The 19,828-nt window shown below is 49.8% G+C and overlaps 1 protein-coding gene across 1 annotated transcript in view; it reads right to left on the bottom strand.

Annotated features, from left to right (window-relative positions):
• Positions 1–2,897: 2,897 nt before the first annotated feature.
• Positions 2,898–19,828, bottom strand: part of LOC136945243 (zinc finger protein 385A-like) — a 17,285-nt gene continuing 354 nt past the window's right edge. The window contains 6 exon segments of the mRNA XM_067238988.1: positions 2,898–3,164; positions 3,696–3,788; positions 4,097–4,281; positions 6,996–7,355; positions 14,299–14,386; positions 14,389–14,472. Coding sequence (XP_067095089.1) covers positions 2,898–3,164; positions 3,696–3,788; positions 4,097–4,281; positions 6,996–7,355; positions 14,299–14,386; positions 14,389–14,472 — 1,077 coding nt within the window.

Below are 19,828 nucleotides of genomic sequence, written 5' to 3'. Positions count from 1 at the left end.
AAAACACATTGCTGTCAGATAATCTAGTTTTTTTTTAACCCCATTGACACCTGACGTGTACCCTGTTCCCCAAAAAGAGATGTCCAGAATTATAGGGCCCTTTAATATGAAGGGCCGGTCCCTAAGCCCAGCTAGTTTATGCTTTCTCATCCCATCTGTTTCATCTCTGTCACATATCCACCCCCAGACAGTGCTCTTCAGTAACATATGAAAGTCTGAGTGACCTGGATGGGTGGAAACTAAAAGAAGGCTCGAACAAACCTACAGGAGCCAGGTGGCCTTGGTTAAGAGGGAGCTGTTGTCCTTCTGTTTATACCTGTCACTTCCTACCTCCAACCATGTGAAGGTGATGGTCGGTCCCTGGGGTGGATTTGAATAGAGGCCTCTAACCCTTTTCTGAGGACAAGCCTCTTCTGTGGAAGAACAATGATCGGCTTCGTCAGCAGTCATCCCTGTTTACAGATGAACCCAGCCCAACATGTCCGCTCGCTCAGAGCTAGTCAATGTTTTCCGATGGCCCATCGCAATGCAACAACACGACAAAGGTAAGACATTGGAGTTCATTACTTTTAAATGTGTGTTTGTGTGTGTGTGTGGTGGGGAGGGGAGGGGCACAGTGTAAATCTCAGTTGGAACACAGAGTGGTACTTCAGGGTTCAGCAGGACGTTGTGTCGGCCATCTCTGTGGTTGTCGTCTCGTGGGTGGGGCAGGTTAGTCAGGCTGGATGGGATTGAGTCCCTGCTACCAGTCCCCCAGACTCCCTTCTAAACTCCTCTACCCCTCTTTTCACAAGCAACAAGAGTTCCATCCCAAAAATATATATATATATATATGTATTTCATGATTTGCACAACAGTAGGTCCTTTGAATAATCGACTATTTAAAAGACTCCAACCAACCAAAACCTACAAAAAATTATGAAGAACATTAATCAGTTAAAAGAAAACAAGCAATTATGCATTGCATGGCTTTCGGTTTAAGACAGGAAGTCCATATAAAGAAGGGGTTAGGCTTCCCCGACCCTGTCCTTGAGTTAACTTGCTGCTCATCACTCCGATTCAGTCATGTTGATCAGCCTTTCATTCTGTCCATCTCTTACCCCGGGACTCAGACAGTTCCTGTCAGTGTTGGTCAGTGTGTAGGCCCCCTTGTAGGGACGAAGAGGGGGGAGGTGGGAGAGGGGGAGAGGAAGAGCAGACGGAGCAGTTGGGGCAGCAGGGGTGGGGGGTGGGGGAGTTGGTTGCACTGGTCGGCCAATGTCCTCACAGAGAGGGAGAGGCGCTGTAGGTTGAAGCTGGTGACACATGATGAGAAGTGTAGAGCATATTCTTGGTGCAGACACAGAGCGCTGCACATACGTTTTCTTGAAGTGCGCAAGGTAACCATTCACCGCGTGTTTTAGGCAACAAGGACACTACTGGAGTTTTTGAAGAACGTTGCACCGCGGCTTCGGGTGAAATGCGTTTAAGTGCGATCGCTTCTCATTACATCACATAGCCTACAGTTGTTTTCTCATTGGTTGCGCTTTGAACGGTCGGTGGCAACCAAGGTTAAGTTCAAATAAATTAACTTTGAATGCAACGACCGGTGGCAGAGTTTGAGTGGTGTGCCACGCCGATGGTAGAGGTTCTGCATAGTTGGGTCGCCATTCGCTCTCCTCATAGCTAAACAATGGCCCAACCATGGCCGTTGTTATAATCATGTGTCACCAGCTTCAGGGCCACACCACTGATAACTCCATGAGATCTGTAAACACACTGAGTGTGTGTTGGTGTGTGTGCATTTCTGTTTGCATATGTGTTCTCATTTCAACCATGAATAAAACAGTAGATTGATAAAAAACATAATAAAAAATAAAAAAGACACCCACCAACAGACTGGTGCTGTCCAATAAGCTTTTAAATCAGCAAAGCCCATGTTTAACATGGACACAAGGATTGTTCCTTTGAGAAAAAAAAACCATTGGGTGTGAAATTATCATCCAAAAGTAGACAACATACTAGAAGGTTCCAGTAGTTGAGGGTGGCCCATGTGTGTCCTGCTCCAACTCTCTCGTCCTCTGGCAGATGTCAAGAAGCATATTCCTCCCCCCCTGGACATCTTTGTTATTACATCTATTTTTAAACACAAATTTGTTTTGGGGGTCTTTATGTGTGTGTGTGTGTCTCCGCAGAGCCTTGGGTAGATTTGTGGTTTTGACCCAGGCTGCCTATCCCTAAACCTTTCAGGGAATGTCAGAATCCCCTTCATTCCATCTGTGTGCACCCCACCCCCATCTCCTCTCCAAATGTGACAGTGCCCCCAACACAGCCACGCTGTACGAGGGGAAACGCCAGTTTCAGAACATACAGAACATACAGACCCAGTGAGAAACACAGGGAGCCTAAGTTACTATGGTCAGACGAATGCTATTACAGTGAGGTGTCTTAGAAGACAGATATCAGTTTGACGACTTTGCTGCGAAGCTACGACACGTAAATGACCGTGACGTGACGGCGAGAACAGAATGGCAGGAAGGAGGCCGGACATGGAGATGGAGGACAGCGGTCCGATGCATGTTTACTCTCTCTCCTGCCCTCTGTCCATCTGGCCGTCACTCCCAAACCCCGGGTAACGGGTGAAGGGGAAAGAGGGACGTGAGTTTGTCTTCAGGCTGCTTTCTCTCCCCTCTCTTTTCTCTCCCCTCTCTTTTGTCTCCCCTCTCTCTTTGAAACGCTTTAAGTCGACCCGTGCTCTGTACCCTATCAGCTGCTGTTGTTCACGTGCCTAATCTTCACAGTGTGCTTTTCTGGAGTGACCGCTCCTGACTGGCCGAGTTGACGGGCAGACGGGGGAGTTTGGGGGTGGGGTGGGGGGGGCTGGGGGGGTGGGGGGTGAGTGGGGTTCGGTGGGGGGCTCAATAAGGGGAGAAAAGGATGGGCCCGTGTGTGGTGCGGATGGGCCCCGGTGCGGGTCTCAGGATGGCGTGGCTGAGAGGCGGGCCCTGCAGTAGGTGGTGGTGGGGGTGGTGGTGGTGGTGGTGGTGGTGGGCGGAGCCAGCTGCACGGAGAGCCAGCTGGTTGGAGGAGGCGGCGGCGGCCATCGCGGCGGCAACAGCCAAGGGGCTGGGCAGGAGGCCTGCGCCCAAAGCTTTGGTGAGATCCTTGGAGAAGGAGAGAGTGGACTGGAGGGAGGAAGGGAGGGAGAGAGAGAGAGATAAAGAGAGAGAGAGAGAGAGGGAGAGGGAGAGAGAGGGAGAGAGAGGGAGGGATCAAACGATGAGTGACAGAAGGTTAACAGATGTAGGGGAAAACAAATATAGCTGAACTATTTCATCTCGGCCTGCTTTTGATCTGTCTTTAACAGAGGGTTTAAAGACAAATCATGCCACATTTATAGAAGCTGCAATGACCAGTGTTGGAATTTTAGATCATGCCACACAAATTCAAGAAAGACAACTCTAACAACTTCGACAGTACAGTCCTTGATTAAAGCCATTAATCCAGGACTGCAATGGGTTTCCCTGGACCAGCCCAGGGAAACCCAGCCCATTGATGTAGGGCTTTACAAAAAGCCCAGTTCAACCATCCTATGATTATGTATTTAACCAAGGTGAACTAGGTCTGGTAGAGTAGAGTTGGAGGCAGTTGTGGGGTCACTGGGAGGAGGGGGGGGGGGGGGGGGGGGGGGGGGGGGTTAAAGGTTAAAAGGTTACCGTGAGGTCAGCTCCCCTGTGCTTCTTGTGCCGGCTGAGGAGGGGGTTGGGCTTTCCCGCCACGCCGTCCCGGTGCCTTCGACTTGATATGTGCTGCAAGGGAGAGAGACAGAGGCCACAGACAGGGGGCGCCATCAGGCTGGCTCTTGAATGATGGGCGCTCTTTCTTTTTTAAGACACAGCTATTGTCACAGTACTGTGCCTTCTCAGGACTGCGACTCATCACTTAGCTGTTCTGTGTCATGACAACCTGAGGGCTGTGCTGTTTTAACGCAGATTTAGCCTCAAATCAATCTTCAGTTCTTCAGTGAATTGAGTAGTCATTTTCATTATAAACCTGTACCCCTGTAGGTGCTGTGCCTTAATAGGCCACCTAAATCTAACCCCTACTTCTGTCTTACCTGTTTGAGCTGCAGTTCAGAGTTGACCCGCACGTTGCAGATCTCACAGTGGAAGGTGCGTTCCTGAGTGTTGGGGTCCACGGGCCCCCCTCCTTGCTCTCCAACAGGCTTGGGGCCCAGGCGGGGGTACGCCTTGATGGGGCCCAGCCCGCTCCTGGCCTCCAGGATGGTTTTGTGTTTGGTACCTGACCACACACACACATACAAACAAGCAAAAGGTCAACAATGTCATAGAAAGCAATTCCTTTTGCTTCGACTTTACAAACACTAATTTATGACAGCATCGAGAAGTAACTTCTGTGTTTCTGCTCAGCCATTCCCCATTCTCTCGAAGCTGACTAGGTGTCTGTGTGAGACTGAGAGGGAGTGTGTCCCCGACAGTTAGTGTGTATCTGTGTGAGTCTGTGTGTGTGTCTGTGAGGTAGTATGTATCTGTGTGAGGGTACTTAACACATCTGGACTGCGTTCCAGCAGGGATGGACAGGATGACAATGACACATTTCTGGATATGCTGGAATGAGCGTGTGTGTGCTGCACACCAAGCATATATCACTGGAGTGTGTAGATGTTAGTGGTGGTGTTGGGTGGGGGGGGGGGGGGTGATATGTGATGCAATGTGGGTAGCTCACCACTAGAGGAACACATTGGGCTGTGGCTCTACAATCCATACCCTGGTGTCCATGCAATAAAAATGCTGAAATGTCTCCAGGGCTGAAAGCCCCCTGTCCAAGATAATGTTGTGTCATAATTCACTTGGACTTCGTAATTCATTGGGGTGTGGTTGGGGAATTTAGTGAGGTAATTTAAACTGTGCAGTACAATATGTGCTGTGGTCCTGAAAGTAGTATATATCATATAGAATGAGTGGTTAGATTTGGATGACTGCAGATCAGTCAGTGTAATTAGAGTCCTGTAAACAACATAAGATTCGCTGCCCGTAGTAGAACATTTAACATGAAGTCGTGCTGGGCACTCGCTGACCGCTACAGTCTTTTCCCAGTCGGCATCTCACGCACGGAACTGTCCGCCCCCTGCCAAAATAGTTTCTTTGTAACTGATTGCATGTTTTGTTCCTGACTGAAGAATTCCAGCCATGTTCTGCCCTCTCTCTCCCTCTGTTTCTTCCCCCCCCCCCTTCCCCCTGACTCCCTCCAATCCTTAAGGAGCCCCAGTCACACTCCCCACTTTTGACCATAAGTTTGACCCCAAAATCACCCAGAGGCAGAGGTACAATTATAAATGGCAGAGAAGGGAGAGTATGCTGGGGTGGAAAAAGACAAAAAGAGGCAATTCCTTTTTTTTTATGTAAGCAATCAGAAACTGCTTCCAATAAAAAAGGCGCACATGCAAATAAGGCTTGGCTATGCTACGCATTTGTTGTATGCATTCTATTAGTTTGGGTATACATTCTATCTAGAGTCACTGTCCACATTCTCTACGAGCTGGCCTTCAACATTTGACTCATGGTCCCAACCAGTCAATGAACACACAGACGAGCAAAGATCATAACACCAAGACAGACAAAGGGGCCCAGGAGAAAACAACTAAATCAAGGACGATAATAAAAAGTCAGGACAAAGTTGAAAACACTATTAATAACTCCTGCCTTAAAGACCTCAGTTCTTCCATCAAACAGAAATGTGCATGCCTTGATGTCTGCGATACATGTGCTTTTATTTTGAGACCCTTGGTAACATTCTGAGTTTTGTTTTGCGCAACACGACGATTGCTTCCAGATTGTTCTTCAGGCAGAGTTGATTGAGAGGGTTCATCCTTCTCTGCTAAACGGCAAGCCTCAGCAGCTGAAACACTCGGCACGGTGACGAGTTGGATGCAGATGTGTCTGTATGTTCGTTGACATACATGAAGATGTGGTTTTTTTTATGATCGTACAGAAAGGATGTGTGTGTCTGTGTTAGGGAGCAAACAGTAGGAACTGACTTGGCTCACTGCTGAATTTTGAATTATGCATCATATACTTTGTTTTATTTGTGTGCAAGTGTGTGTGTCTCCAGGGCGCCATATAGAAGGGCTGCCAGATACCTCCCTCCAACCAAACTGATATCATTGACGACAACATGAAAAAGCAGTCACAGACTTATTTTAAGTCTGGCACTCAAATCCAATATTTCAGTTCCTCACATCAACACTGCCTAGAGAGGCCCACACACTGATGGCTTTTATAGAGACTGGTTGGTGCTTCAGCTGCTAAGATGAATAGGACCTGAAATCGGAGAACTTAAATGGCGGAAGCTCCTTTTATGTCAAAACTAAAATTGAAAGTTTAAATCTTTCATCTAAAGGCTTGGGAGGAAGTGGGGCACCTTTGGGGCATCTGACACACTTAAGTTTTCCCCTCTCAAATGCCTCACGATTTAAACAGTTTCATGGCCTCCTCTTCTTGAATAGTTGTGGTTAGCATTAGTTAGCGTTAGCTTTCATGTTGGCGTTAGCGCTTCTCCTCTGCTCCCTATTCTTAGTTGACTGCCCAAGGCGGCAGTTAATAGCTTTTCTGCTGCGCTGGCAACAAGATGAGTCATGAATCTTTGAGCAGGTGGATTTTGCGCTAAAATAGTAATGTGTGAAGCCAGGGCGGACGGCGGTAGAGGGAGTTTCGGAGCGCAGGCGCCGCGGGTCGAGGCATGTGAGGGGAAACCTGTTGCAGCTGGGTGCTCTGTGGACCTGGGGTGGAGGAAGAATACGTGTGTTGCTAAAGTTGTTCTTGGCTAGTGTCGAACACCTTGTCTGCTCATCAAGGTGTGTGTGTGTGCATGTGTGGGTGTGTGTGTGTGCAAGATCTCCTTCGCATAAGTGCATGCGGAGACGTTTGTGTGTGTGTACCTCAGTGTGTGTTCATGGGCGATGCTCCGTGCTTGGGTGCGCATCAAGGACATCCTACCTTTGTTGTGAGCCTCCAGCTGTGACAGGGAGTTGACGGCCACTTTGCACAGTGAGCAGTACAGCAGCTTCTTGGCTTTGTCCTCCTCGGTGTCTGTGTTTGCAGGGCCGCTGGATGAGGCCGGGGCCCCCAGTGGCCCAGAGCTGGGCTGCTCGGGGTTGGCCCCAGCGCTGCCACAGCCCAGGGGGGAGGAGGAAGAGGGGGGAATCAGGGGAGGTGTCGGGATGGGGAGGAGGGGGCACAGGGAGGGTCCGGTGGTCTCCGGGATGGGTGAAGTGGAGAGGGGCAGGGGTCCGGGGGCAATGAGGGGCCCGGGAGCAATGAGGGGCCCGTTGAGCTGCACCAGGGGTCGTGTTTCATCTACAAACAGAAACAGAGGAAGAGAGAGTGAGACAGAGAGAGAGAGACTTACTATGCAACTGTTGTTTTGCCATATTATTATTGTTAGACTCCTTGTTAATTGTTATGATATATATGTTAAAATGTCCATTCAATATGGACTGCTTTGGCAATACTGCTCAACCCAAACTGTCATGCCAATAAAGCAAACTGAACTGAACTGAACTGAGAGAGACAGAGAGAGAGAGAGAGAGAGAGAGAGAGAGAGAGAGAGAGAGAGAGAGAGAGAGAGAGAGAGAGAGAGAGAGAGAGAGAGAGAGAGAGAGAGAGGGAGAGAGATGAAACAAAGAAATCAGGTCAAATGATGTCCAAAAAGTTTCTGTTTTTTGGTCAGTAAACCATATAATGAAAACAAGAAAGTGTTTACAATAGGCTCCAGGGGCCTTTCAACTGCACTGTGAAAAACAATCCGCCATTGACCACATCCTGATTTCTGTCAAGTAAAACCCACTGTCTGGGTTGAAACTAATTTTATACACTCAAGACTCAACGTAAGGAAGTATTTATTTTCTTTGCTGGGACCTATAATTGTGTTAAAAGTGTTTCCTTTGAATGTATCCAATGCTAACTCATTACTGGAATGAGAAGAGAACAGGTCTAGGAGAAAAGGGAACAAGACAGATGATATTGTTGCTTTTCTGAGGTGAGGGTTTTCAGTTCTTGTTCTGATTTCCTTTTAACTGTAATGTTCACAAAGGGAGACAAAGGAAACGGATACCCTCTCTCTCTGTCTCTCTCTGTCTCTCTCTGTCTCTCTCTGTCTCTCTCTCTCTGTCTCTCTCTGTCTCTCTCTGTCTCTCTCTCTCTCTCTCTCTCTCTCTCTCTCTCTCGCTCGCTCTCTCTCTCTCTCTCTCTCTCTCTCTCTCTCTCTCTCTCTCTCTCTCTCTCTCTCTCTCTCTCTCTCTCTCTCTCTCTCTCTCTCTCTCTCTCTCTCTCTCTCTCTCTCTCTCTGTGATTCATTCTCTCTTTCTGTCTCACCTGTTATTTTTGGCAGGGGCATGGAACTTGGAAAAAAAGTTGAGCTTGTTTTAAATATAAGTTAGGGACTCTTAACTCTCCCGTTCCCCCACCCCAGAAATAAAAACACAAATACACGGCGGATGCTGGGGACACACCCACACACACACCTCGTTCAGCGCACACATGGTTTTGGTCAGCCACTCCCCTGCGCAATGCTTTTGGTATTCACCATGCTATGGGCGGTACTCACTGTAGATCCATAACATTTGCACCCCCCCCCCCACCTCACACACACACCAACACCCCCACCAGCAAGGACAGGGCCTTCCTCCAACCCTGGCACAGGACACTGGCCACAGGCGGTGGGGCAGAAAATCCTGCTGGGATTATGGGTCTTTAAGGGTCTGAAGTGGGGTATTTCTGGGGGAAAAAAGATTAATATTGACTTCATCCGCTCAATTTCCTTTTGAGTTCCTCTCCATGTGACGTGGTCAGGTGGGTCCTGCATCTTGTGAGTTACAGTGCGAGGAGGCCGCTTGTGAAAGCTGACTGGCCATGTGATTTGTGTTTCACTCTGATGTGGAGACTGGTATGTTGGACGCACACACGCGCCCGTCACTCCCTCTCCCTCTCCCTCTCTCTCTCCCTCTCCCTCTCCCTCTCCCTCTCCCTCTCCCGCTCCCTCTCCCGCTCTCTCTCTCTCTCTCTCTCTCTCTCTCTCTCTCTCTCTCTCTCTCTCTCTCTCCCTCTCGCTCTTTCGCTCGCTCTCACTCTCTCTCACACAGACACACACACAGTCTCTTCCACTGCACATGGTCAGATGAAGATACCATTGTGAGGGCTTTCCAATCCACTTGCTCTCTCCTTCTCTCTCTGCCCTTCTCTCTATCTCTCTCTCCCTCTTTCCATATTGGAAGTTTCCAGCTGCAGTACTGCTGGCTATACAGTGCGTTTGTCCAACAGATGTTTGTCAAACCATATTTCTCACTCTATTCCGAATAGCTCTCAGAAGCACATAAGCGTGCCAGGGATCAAAGCCCGGGGGCAGCGGGTTGACAGCCCCCAGGGGCGGAGCCAACCGCCACTGACGATCACAGAACTATCTCCAGGATGAGGTTGAAAACCAGCGCCGGCTCGCTGAAGGCTCGTGATCGGGTGCCCGGGGCGCAGAGAGGGTCGGACGGATCCCACACACTCGCACGCAGCGCCGATGCATCATGGTGCATTCCCTCCTAAAAATAACATACACACACACTCCGTCAATGGTACACGACAGGCACGGTCGGAACTCCTGGCCCTGGCGTCTCGGAGGATAACACAGAATCCCACACTGCCCATGTGGTTCCTCTTAAGCCTAAAGGAAGAGGAGGAGGAGGGGTTGGGGGGGGGGTGAAGGGTCAGGGTGATATTGTAATGATGGCGGGGGGGTGGGTGTAGGGTCTTCTATAGCTCTGCCGTACATTGCCTTCACGTCATCCCTGTGCCCTGCCTGGTCCCTGAGCACCCCTCCTGCCCTGTTCCCCCGAGGACAGGACCTGAACTCAGGGGACGAGAGAGATAGAGAGAGAGAGTGACAGAGAGAGAGATCGAGGGAGAGAGAGAGAATGACAGAGGGAGATGGAGGGAGAGAGAATGAAAGCAAGAGAGAGGGAGTTCCTCTGCTCCGTAGAGAGCCGTTATAATCCGAAACATTGATCCGACTGCTGACTGATGTTGCACCTCTCTCTCTCTCCCTCTCCCTCCCTCTTTCTCTCTCTCTTTCTCCGTCTCCAGAGAGCCAATGTAGGAGGATGAATAATTCACAGAGGGACAGAGAGGTCAGTGGAGAAAGATAACTCAATCCAGATGCTTTACAGAGAGAGCTCACGATGTGTGTGTAACATAGGTTTTGATTGTTTAAAATGCAGTGAGAGTGCAGTAAGTGTGTGTGTGTGTTAAAATATGTTCAAGTGTTTGTGGATACTGTAGACGTGTGCACACTCAATCAATTCTAAATGGCAATTAAATGAAGTGAACATGCTCAGGAGTTTAGTTAAACACACACACACACACACACTAAGGGCTGTGATACAGATGAGTTAGGGTTCAACTATCCTCACAGAAGTGTTCTATCAGTCCATGGTCGACATTGAAAATAATGACAGAGAAAGAGTGAGAGAGATAGAGAGAGAGAGAGAGAGAGAGAGAGAGAGAGAGAGAGAGAGAGAGAGAGACAGAGAGAGAGAGAGAAATTGTGGTTGCATCAGAAACGACAAATCAAAATAAAAAACAAATCCAGTGTTATTTATCGGTCTTGTGGTAAGACAAGAGATGACGGGGCTTCTATTTTCACCGTGAGTGATAAATGATCCCAGACTAGTCTCAGGACTAGTCCTGGAACTGAAGTGCATCATAGCTGGCTAGAGTTTGGATGAAGTTGGTTGGTTGCTCACTTGTATTGCTTGACGGTAACCCAAGTATGAGTGTGTTTGTTTGTGTGTGTGGATGAGTGTAGTGTGTGTTTCTGAGAAGCAGAGAGAGAGATAAAGTGTGTGTGTGTCCTCCCTCCCTCATCTTCCTGGAGGTTCTTAATGATTAACGAGGCCAGAAACCCAACGCTGCCCTTACAGGCCTGCGTCACATCCATTATGCAGCAGGGGGCCCTCTTTCAGCCTGGCCTGGGTTCACAGACACACACACACGCACACACACAAGCAAGTTTTTCTGTCCTAGTGGGGCCCGACTATTCACTTCCATTCAAAATTCACTCTAACCCCTAACCCTTGACTCCTAACCCAACCTTAACCTTAACCCTTCATGTAATTCTAACCAAATTATTAATTCAAACCGTAATTCTGAAACCTCAAAAAACTGAAAAATGCATTTGAAGCATATACTACTACTACACATATACTTGTGAGGACATTTAGTCCCCACAAAGGCAGTTTCACAGATCACACACTCCTCATTTTCTCTCTCTGTAACACACACACTTTCTCTCTCATTCGCACACACACACTCTGTCCCTCCGACACACACTTTGGGAACAGGAAAGGACTGTGTACCGATGTTGTTGGGCAACACTTCAAAGTCCCACCCCCAGTTGTGAGGTTCTACACACTGTAGAATTGCTTTCAGTTCCTCCCAGAGATAGCATCACCTCCGCTAGCTGACTTATTGGACTGAAGAAAAGAAGCATGAGAAGCAAAAAGACAACACACCTCCATGTAATCAGACACCACCACTATCGGCAGCATATGGCACATGAACCCAACCCATTGCATGAAAGGCATCCATTTAATTGTCCTTGGGTGTGTGTGTGTGTGTGTGTAGGCCTCTGTAGCTATAATATGATGGTGGTTTAAGCTAGGCCCTTCATTAGAGAGAGTTTCACTTGGGGATGGAGGGAGGAGGTTTGGAGACATTCTCCCATGCGGTAAACAGCTGGCTTCTCTATTCTCTAGAGGGAAGGCCTCAGCCAAGCCTGCTGTTCTCCTAGCCAAGTCCCCCAGAGCAAGGGGCCTGTCCTCTGGGGAAGGGCTGACCGGAAACCCCCCCACCCAACTTCCCACCCCCACACTCAGGGTTGCCTCTGGGGAATCTAACAGCAGTGTAGAAAAGGATGTCTGGCTCAACAACAGAACACCACGTTTCATATGACACACACACGTGCATGCTTCTGCTCATTTCAGTAGGCTAGCTAGGTTAGCCACGAAGCTCCCCAGCCATGGAGCAGGACTCTATATGTCTGTGTTGGCGAGGGACACGGCTGACAGAACATTTTGAGCATAGCCCGTCTGGAGGCTACGATTTCAATGACAAAGGAAAGTCACCGTTCTGAGCTGGTGTCATGTATCTCAGCGTCCTGGCACAGGAAATCATTGTGTGGAAGCCCGAAAGCAGAATCAACAAACACCGTTTCCACAGGAAGAAAAGAAAAAACACGTTTGGGTAAATAACTGCCAAAAGAAAACATGACAGTGGACAGTGGAGATTCTGCATGGGAACTCAAGCCGTGCCTCTGTGTGTTAATGGGTATGTGTGTGTTGACCCCCCCCATTCACACACACACACACACAAACACCAGACTGGACTCATCCAGCTGCCATAGTCCAGCTGAGGCCATATTTGCAGGCTCCCACAGGTCTGGCTCTATAGACCCTCTCTGCACTGAAAGCTGGTACACTGCAGCAGCAATAACACACGCACACACACACACATACACACAAAAACACACATTAACAGACATAACTCAGAACACACACAGATACAAACCGACACAAACATACAAAACACAGGCACAAACACGCACGCACAAACAGGGCTACACACAAAAACACACACGCACACACACACACACACAAGCAAACACACATTTACAGGGACAGGGTTCCAAGGTCACGAGAAAGGGGCTTGGATGGAAAACTGCATTCTTTCACATGTCTCTGCTTTCACATTTAGATCACGGCAGGCTTGTTTTGGCCTGTCGTCCAGGAGTGTGTGTGTGTGTGCGCGCGCAGGAAAAACAATAGAAAGAGAGACAAAAGGGTCTTTAACGACACAATGGGTTAGCTGTGGGCTGATTGAAAAGTCGGGTCATACTTCTGCTGCCCTTTTCCACTTCAACGCTAAATGAAGCATTAAATCTTGGTCCCTTCATGGTCGAATCTGAGTGTGTGTTTGACCTCAGTTCGACCGCTTGGTCAGAGTCTAGCTGTATCTGTGGTACAAGCTGGGGGGTTGAACCCTGGTCGCTAGAGGCGCCTTGTGCAAATGTCACCACAACATAGTCAGTCCCTTTCATTCCCAAGTGTTTGATCCAAAGGACAGGGCTAAGTCAGGCTGGGGACGCTGAGGCTATGGAAAGTTCCGGGACGACAGAGGAGAAGGGCAGAGGCAGACTTCCTAGAAAGAGAGAGAGAGAGAGAGAGAGAGAGAGAGAGAGAGAGAGAGAGAGAGAGAGAAGGTAATGAAAGAAAAAGACAGAGGGAGGAAAAAGAGAAGGGCAGACGGATCGAAAGGGTGAAGGAAAAGAGATACTGGGAATGTGAGAGAGATCCACAAGGGGAGAGCTTGAGAGAGAGGAGACAGAGGCACAGAGAGAGAGCAGGGCAGATGACAGCACCCTCCGTCATACCTCCTGTCCCCTGGACAACCTCTTCTGCCCACACTGAGATCCTTTTTCATTTCACTCAGATCAGTTGTGCTTATTCCGTCCTGCTAGATGTTGGCTCAGGAGTACAGCCTCCTATCCATCGTTGCTCTCTCTCTCTCTCTCTCTCTCTCTCTCTCTCTCTCTCTCTCTCTCTCTCTCTCTCTCTCTCTCTCTCACACTCTCTCTTTCTATCTCTCTCTCTCTCTCTCTCTCTCTCTTCCTCTCTCTTGAATCTGGACAGGGCCACTAATACCCCCTGTGTTAGTCAGAGCTGGTCTAGGATGGGCTGTGCTGGAGGCAGTCTTGTGGGAACAGGAGTCCACTGAGAGGGTAGGACCACACACACAGGCAACAGGCTGTGGAATGACAATATAGCATCTTCCCAGGCCAGTTGTGGTTACATGTAGATTGTTGTTTGGTTCATATTTGAGGGGAGTTATTCATAACGTTCTGCCTTGTCTCCTTCGTATCTCTGCAGGCAGTGAGGAACCATCTGCAGGCAACAGTGGCCCGTGACCGAGTCGCTTTTACACGTCACAAACATGTATGGACAACTAAGTCTGGTTGTTGTGCTCTGACTGAATCATATGTGTGTGTGTGTGTGTGTGTTTGTGTGTTCTGGTGTGTGTATGCTGGCAAAGTCTTCACATGGACGCCCACTTTCGCATATTCCGTCAAAGGGTTAAGGTGCCCTTGATTTAGTGGATGGGGCATTCCCCTCAACACACAACTGTATTTGACCTCTTGAACTAAACTATGTTGTGATGTTTATGCTGGTCTGTTATGAGATGAGAGGGGGGGATCTCTCACCTGGTTTGCTGGGGTCACCATCAGGGGCCGGTGCCTGGGGTCCTGGGGGGGAGGGGGAGGAGGTGGGGCCGGGCGGGGCCTTGCTCTCCCGTCTTGGGGGCGAGTCTTGGAGGTCTCGATGCCTTTCACCCTCCGGGCGTGGCGGTTGCCTTTGTAGTGGGCCTCAGCCTGGCTCTGTGTGTGTGTGAGGAGAGGAGTGGAGAGGAGGTGAGGGGAGGAGAGTTTATCTGAGTTAATGATGAGGGCTGACAGGTGAATTAAATATTACAGTGTGGAGAACAGTGGCCTGTAGCAAGGTAACACACCCTGTAATACATAGCAGACGATACAGCAGATAGATACATACAAGTACGTTACACCACACACACACACTCACACACACACGCTTTAGTCTTTGGCACGTTGTTCAATATACGCTGTGGATTGGAGAGCCCAGACTGCATGCTGGCTTACAGTGGATAGACTGGCTAACAGGTGAGCACTGAGCACAGATGAACCCTCTGTGGTAATGGAAATGTCTGCGTGTGCGTGTGTCTGTCTGTCTGTCTCTGTCTTTGAGGGTTTCCCTGTGCTTGTGAGTGTGTACGACATGAACCCCTGCCAGCCTACCTTTCAGCTTGTGCAACACACACACCCAGGGAGCGCCCTGTCAGCCCATGATACGCTGCCGTCCCAGGGAGTGGGTCGGGGGTCACATGACCTTAGACAAACCTGACTTCGTAGACCAGTTCAAGTGAGGGGTATGAGAGAGAGAGAGAGAGAGAGAGAGAGAGAGAGAGAGAGAGAGAGAGAGAGAGAGAGAGAGAGAGAGAGAGAGAGAGAGAGAGAGAGAGAGAGAGAGAGAGGAGAGGAGAGAGAGAGAGAGAGAGAGAGAGAGAGAGAGAGAGAGAGAGAGAGAGAGAGAGAGAGAGAGAGATACTGGAGCTTTGTGATCCACACCCAGCTTTTGTGTGTGGATGGTCTGTGTGCAGGACTGGGGAATGTGAGGTATTCTGCCACAGAGGAACACAATCCTGATATCCATTATGGGCTGCTAGCGGTGTCTAATCTCCTGTTGAAAGGCTAGCTCCTGGCTAATGTGTTTGTTCAGAGGTAAACAACTGGGGTGACTCATCAATCAGAAGAGTGTCTCTTTTACTGTGGCGTGTCTGTGTGTCTGTCTGTGTGTCTGTCTGTCTGTCTACTGTTTGTGTGTGGAGATAATGTGTGGCAAAGTCTCACACACACATACTCAAGTAACACGCAAACACATACACTTCCCATTGGACACTGCAATTGGCTGGCCTGGCAGCTTGATGGGGGGCCTGCTCAAAGCCCCTGGAATGCACAATGTGTGTGTGTCCTGTGAGTGTGTGTGTGCGTGTGTGTACATTGGCCCGAACGACTGTATCATAATGACTGTATTAGAGTTGTGATGATTATCAAGCAGCAGGATCAGGGAGTGTGTGGTGTGCTGAGAACTGTTGACAGATGGATGATGTGAGGTTGTGGTGGGGGGGGGGGGGGGGGGAGGGATGGGCGCACCTGGGCCTGAGGTCAGACTTCCAGGATTGAAAGGGTGACAGGCAGGAGTTGTCTGGGCAGCAGGGGGAAGGGGGATGGGAGAGGGAGAGGGAGGGAGGGGGGCTCTTGATTTCTGGACGACAAAGCCTGGTGACCGTTGGTGTGTGGGGGGGGGGGGGAGTGTGTAGGGTGGGGGGGTTTCATGGCAGGTTCCCCTGTAAACCATCCTGTGTAATACCCCCGTGCCCCCTGGATCCAAAGGGAGTTGTCACATGAAAGCCTGTGCGGAGGGAGATGGAGAAGGAGAGGGGACAGACGGAGAGGGGTGGGAGTGATCCCAGAGATGAGGTGGTGGAGTGACCTGTGGTGAAGGAGGGGGCGGTGTCTGTGGTGGTGGGGGGGAGGGGCATGGCAAAGCCCTGAAGCTGGGACACTTCTGACTGACAGAGGAAGGATGAAGGAGGAGAGGCGGTGAGAGAGAAAGTAAGGACCCAAGTTTCCACTTTGAAGAAAAGAGGTAGAGAGAGAGGGGGGGGGGGGGGAGGGAGACAGAAAGGCACCGCTGATTCGATCCCCATACATCAGACATAATCTAAGATATAAACATATGACAAGACTGTGGCTTGCTTCCACACACATCAGTCACACACAGGAACATCACACTCAGGTACACACACACAGGCACGCACACACACACACACACACACACACACACAGGTGCACACACACACACAGGCACGCACACACACACACACACACACACACACACCACACCTACACAGGTGCACACACACACACAGGCACGCACACACACACACACACATACACACACACACAGGTGCACACACACACACACATACACACACACACAGGTGCACACACACACACACAGGCACACACACACATCTAGATGAAAGCAGAAAGGGAGAAAGGGAGGTGGGAGGGGCTGGTTTCGCTGCAGCAGTGACGGTGACCAATGCAGCGTGACCGGCTTGTGACATCACTTCCCTGCAACGTGCCAAGGTGACTCTACCCATCACCCCAGCAACACACCAAGGTGACACTACCCATCACCCCAGCAACACACCAAGGTGACACTACCCATCACCCCAGCAACACACCAAGGTGACACTACCCATCACCCCAGCAACACACCAAGGTGACACTACCCGTCAACCCCAGCAACACACCCAAGGTGACACTACCCATCACCCCAGCAACACACCAAGGTGACACTACCCATCACCCCAGCAACACACAAAGGTGACACTACCAATCACCCCAGCAACACACCAAGGTGACACTACCCATGAACCCCAGCCACACACCAAGGTGACACTACCCGTCACCCCAGCAACACACCAAGGTGACACTACGCATCACCCCAGCAACACACCAAGGTGACACTACCCAACCCCAGCAAACACACCAAGGTAACTCTACCCATCACACCTGCAGGAAGGGTTGGGGGAATTCAGAGCCCTGCCTGTAAAAACTCCAGCCTTGACGAATGCATCCAATGATAAGTAGTGGCAGGCAATTTGAATGTCTTTTCAGCTCTGCAAATAAGAGAGCGGGGGGGGAGGAGAAGGAGGGGTTGGGCGGGGGGGGCAGCTGAGGTTGGGGGGATGGAGTGGATGCAGAATATCGGAATCCACAATAATGCAAAAGCATGTGGGGGAGGGGGGTGGTGGTGTGTGTGTGTGTGTGTGGGGGGGGGGGTTAACGAGAAAATGCGCAGTGATCTCGGCCTCCAGCCCATCTCCAGCCCATCTCTGGTGGATTAAGGGCCATCCGAGGGGGGAGGGATGGGGGGAGGGATGGGGGGAGGGGATGGGGGGAGGGGATGGGGGAGGGAGGGAGGACTGGCTGGCTGACTGGCAGCGTTATTAGCTTCCTGTTGATGGATAATCTCTGGACTAGAAAAGCAGACGAGCTCGGGTGAAAGCGTGGTGTGATGTAGTAAACGTCCGCTGTGTGACTGATTCTAAAACATGATATTAAAACAACGAGGGCCCAACCCTCTGTCCTCATCTGAGACCGGCTCTATGGAAGGCTCCAACACAAGCCAAGTGTGTGTGTTTTTGCGTTAGTGTGTGTTAGTGTGTGTGTGTGTTTCTGTGTGTTAGTGTGTGTTTGAGGGCTTTGGTTTTGGTTGTGCTGCATAGTAGAATGCTACTGTTTGTTTGTTTGTTTGTTTGTGTGAATGTGTGGGGTGTGTGTGTGCGTGTTTCTGTGCATGTGTGTTGAAAGCCTGCCGTCTGTCACTCTGCAACTGCAAGCCAGTTCGCCCAACCGTGAAGAAAACACACACACTCTTTCTTCACGCGCACACACTCAAACACACACATACACACATAAAGAAAGCTTACAGTCTCCTCAGCAAGGACCTCTGAAGTCTCACATGAAACTCAACCCTGCACTGATAACTGAGATATGGCTTAGAGGTTATTGGGGCTGCGTAGAGAGGCTGTGTGTGTGTGGTGTGTGTGCGCGTAGCGGTCGGTTGGTCAGATTCAGAGCAGGGACAGCTGTTACCCCCCTGAGAGGTGAAGTACTTAGCTCCTCATTGGTCGGCATGCGTCAATATTTACCAGCATGTTTATGCGTCCAACCTGACTGTTGAGAGGTCGCAAGCTAAGCTAGGCTATAAACAGTGATGTACGCCCCTCACTGCACATACTTCAATGTGTCTGGAATGTACCCTGCCTGCTTATGTGACTTGTCTGTTTGGATAAGGATTACGCTAAATATAACGTGATTAAATAATGTGAATGTGTGTCTCCATGCATCATGAAGGACTTTTACTTTGAAGCGACTCGTTGTGTTGTTGTTGGAGACAGGAGAGGAGAACAGGAAGAGAACACCTCATTGTGTTCCTCCACATCGGAGCCATTCTGCTGAACTACATTATTTCAGTACAGCCAGCCTGTTTAGCTGACCTTGAACTTAAATAGTACTTTCACAAAAAGTAACACTGTGATGATTTATGCTGTGTTTTTGACATTAGTACCATCTCTAACTGTCCCATGACATGTTGAAGCCAACAGCTGTGGTGAACTAGCCTGGTCCTAATCAGACTCTCGTACATTGCATTTGTACAGAGAGACTGGCCTCGCTCCATTGACACGCGTTGACTTCCTTGTAGGCGGGTACTCTGTTGAAGTTTAAAACTATTGGATCTGCCCAGGAGCCACTCTGATCTGCCATAACCGAATCGCTAGCGTTCGCTCTTAGGCCAATTCCTTCACCACTACAGTAACAGAGCTAGCTGCCGTAGCTGGAAAATCAAACCTGTTCCCGAACCCTGTGGGGAGGAGGGCCACAACATCATGGCCACCAACAAAACTCAGCAAAACTTGTTCTTGCTCTGGCTTTAGCTGTTGATATTCGGCAGCGTTGCCACAACAAACCGAATGGCTTCGCTCGCATCTTTCTCTGCCGCCATTACGGAACTACAGCACAAACTAGCGCACAACATCAACGTCATGGTTCTCAGCCACTCCCTCTGTTCGCTGATTCGCCGGTAGAAAATCAACCTGAAAAATCTGACTTACGTACCTCATGGCCAGACCTATGTACAGAAGCAAAAATAAAATTGAGCGGAAGTACGTAGGAGGGCAGAGCCAGGCTAGTGGTGAACACCTTCACACACATACCATAGAACAACTCATCAAGTAGTGAATGTGGGATCTACATTTGTGTCCTGGAAGGTGCCCAATGTACCACCTGCTCCTCCGACGAAGGCAGACTCCCTGTGTGGGAACAAGGTGCAGCACATGTCGTCCATCTTTTCTGCGCTTCGACCACTTCCTGTTATGGTGGCCTTGCTTGGCTCTAGTGGTTTACAAGCCAACGGAGAGGAGAAGCACAGACAAACCGCACGGCGGCCATGATTGTAGGCTTGAGAAGTAGAAATAGCTCCAGTGGGGCACTCCTTTGCCTGTGTTTTCATTGTGGAGGGGAGAAAAGGAGAGGGAGGTCCAGCCCTTGGATCTGATGTCTGAACCACAGAATAAAAACAACA

The sequence above is a fragment of the Osmerus mordax genome, chromosome 7, assembly GCF_038355195.1.
Source record: "Osmerus mordax isolate fOsmMor3 chromosome 7, fOsmMor3.pri, whole genome shotgun sequence".
Classification (NCBI taxonomy): Eukaryota; Metazoa; Chordata; class Actinopteri; order Osmeriformes; family Osmeridae; genus Osmerus; species Osmerus mordax.
The sequence above is the reverse complement of the archived record's forward strand: the minus strand, read 5'-3'. Positions and strand labels throughout refer to the sequence as shown.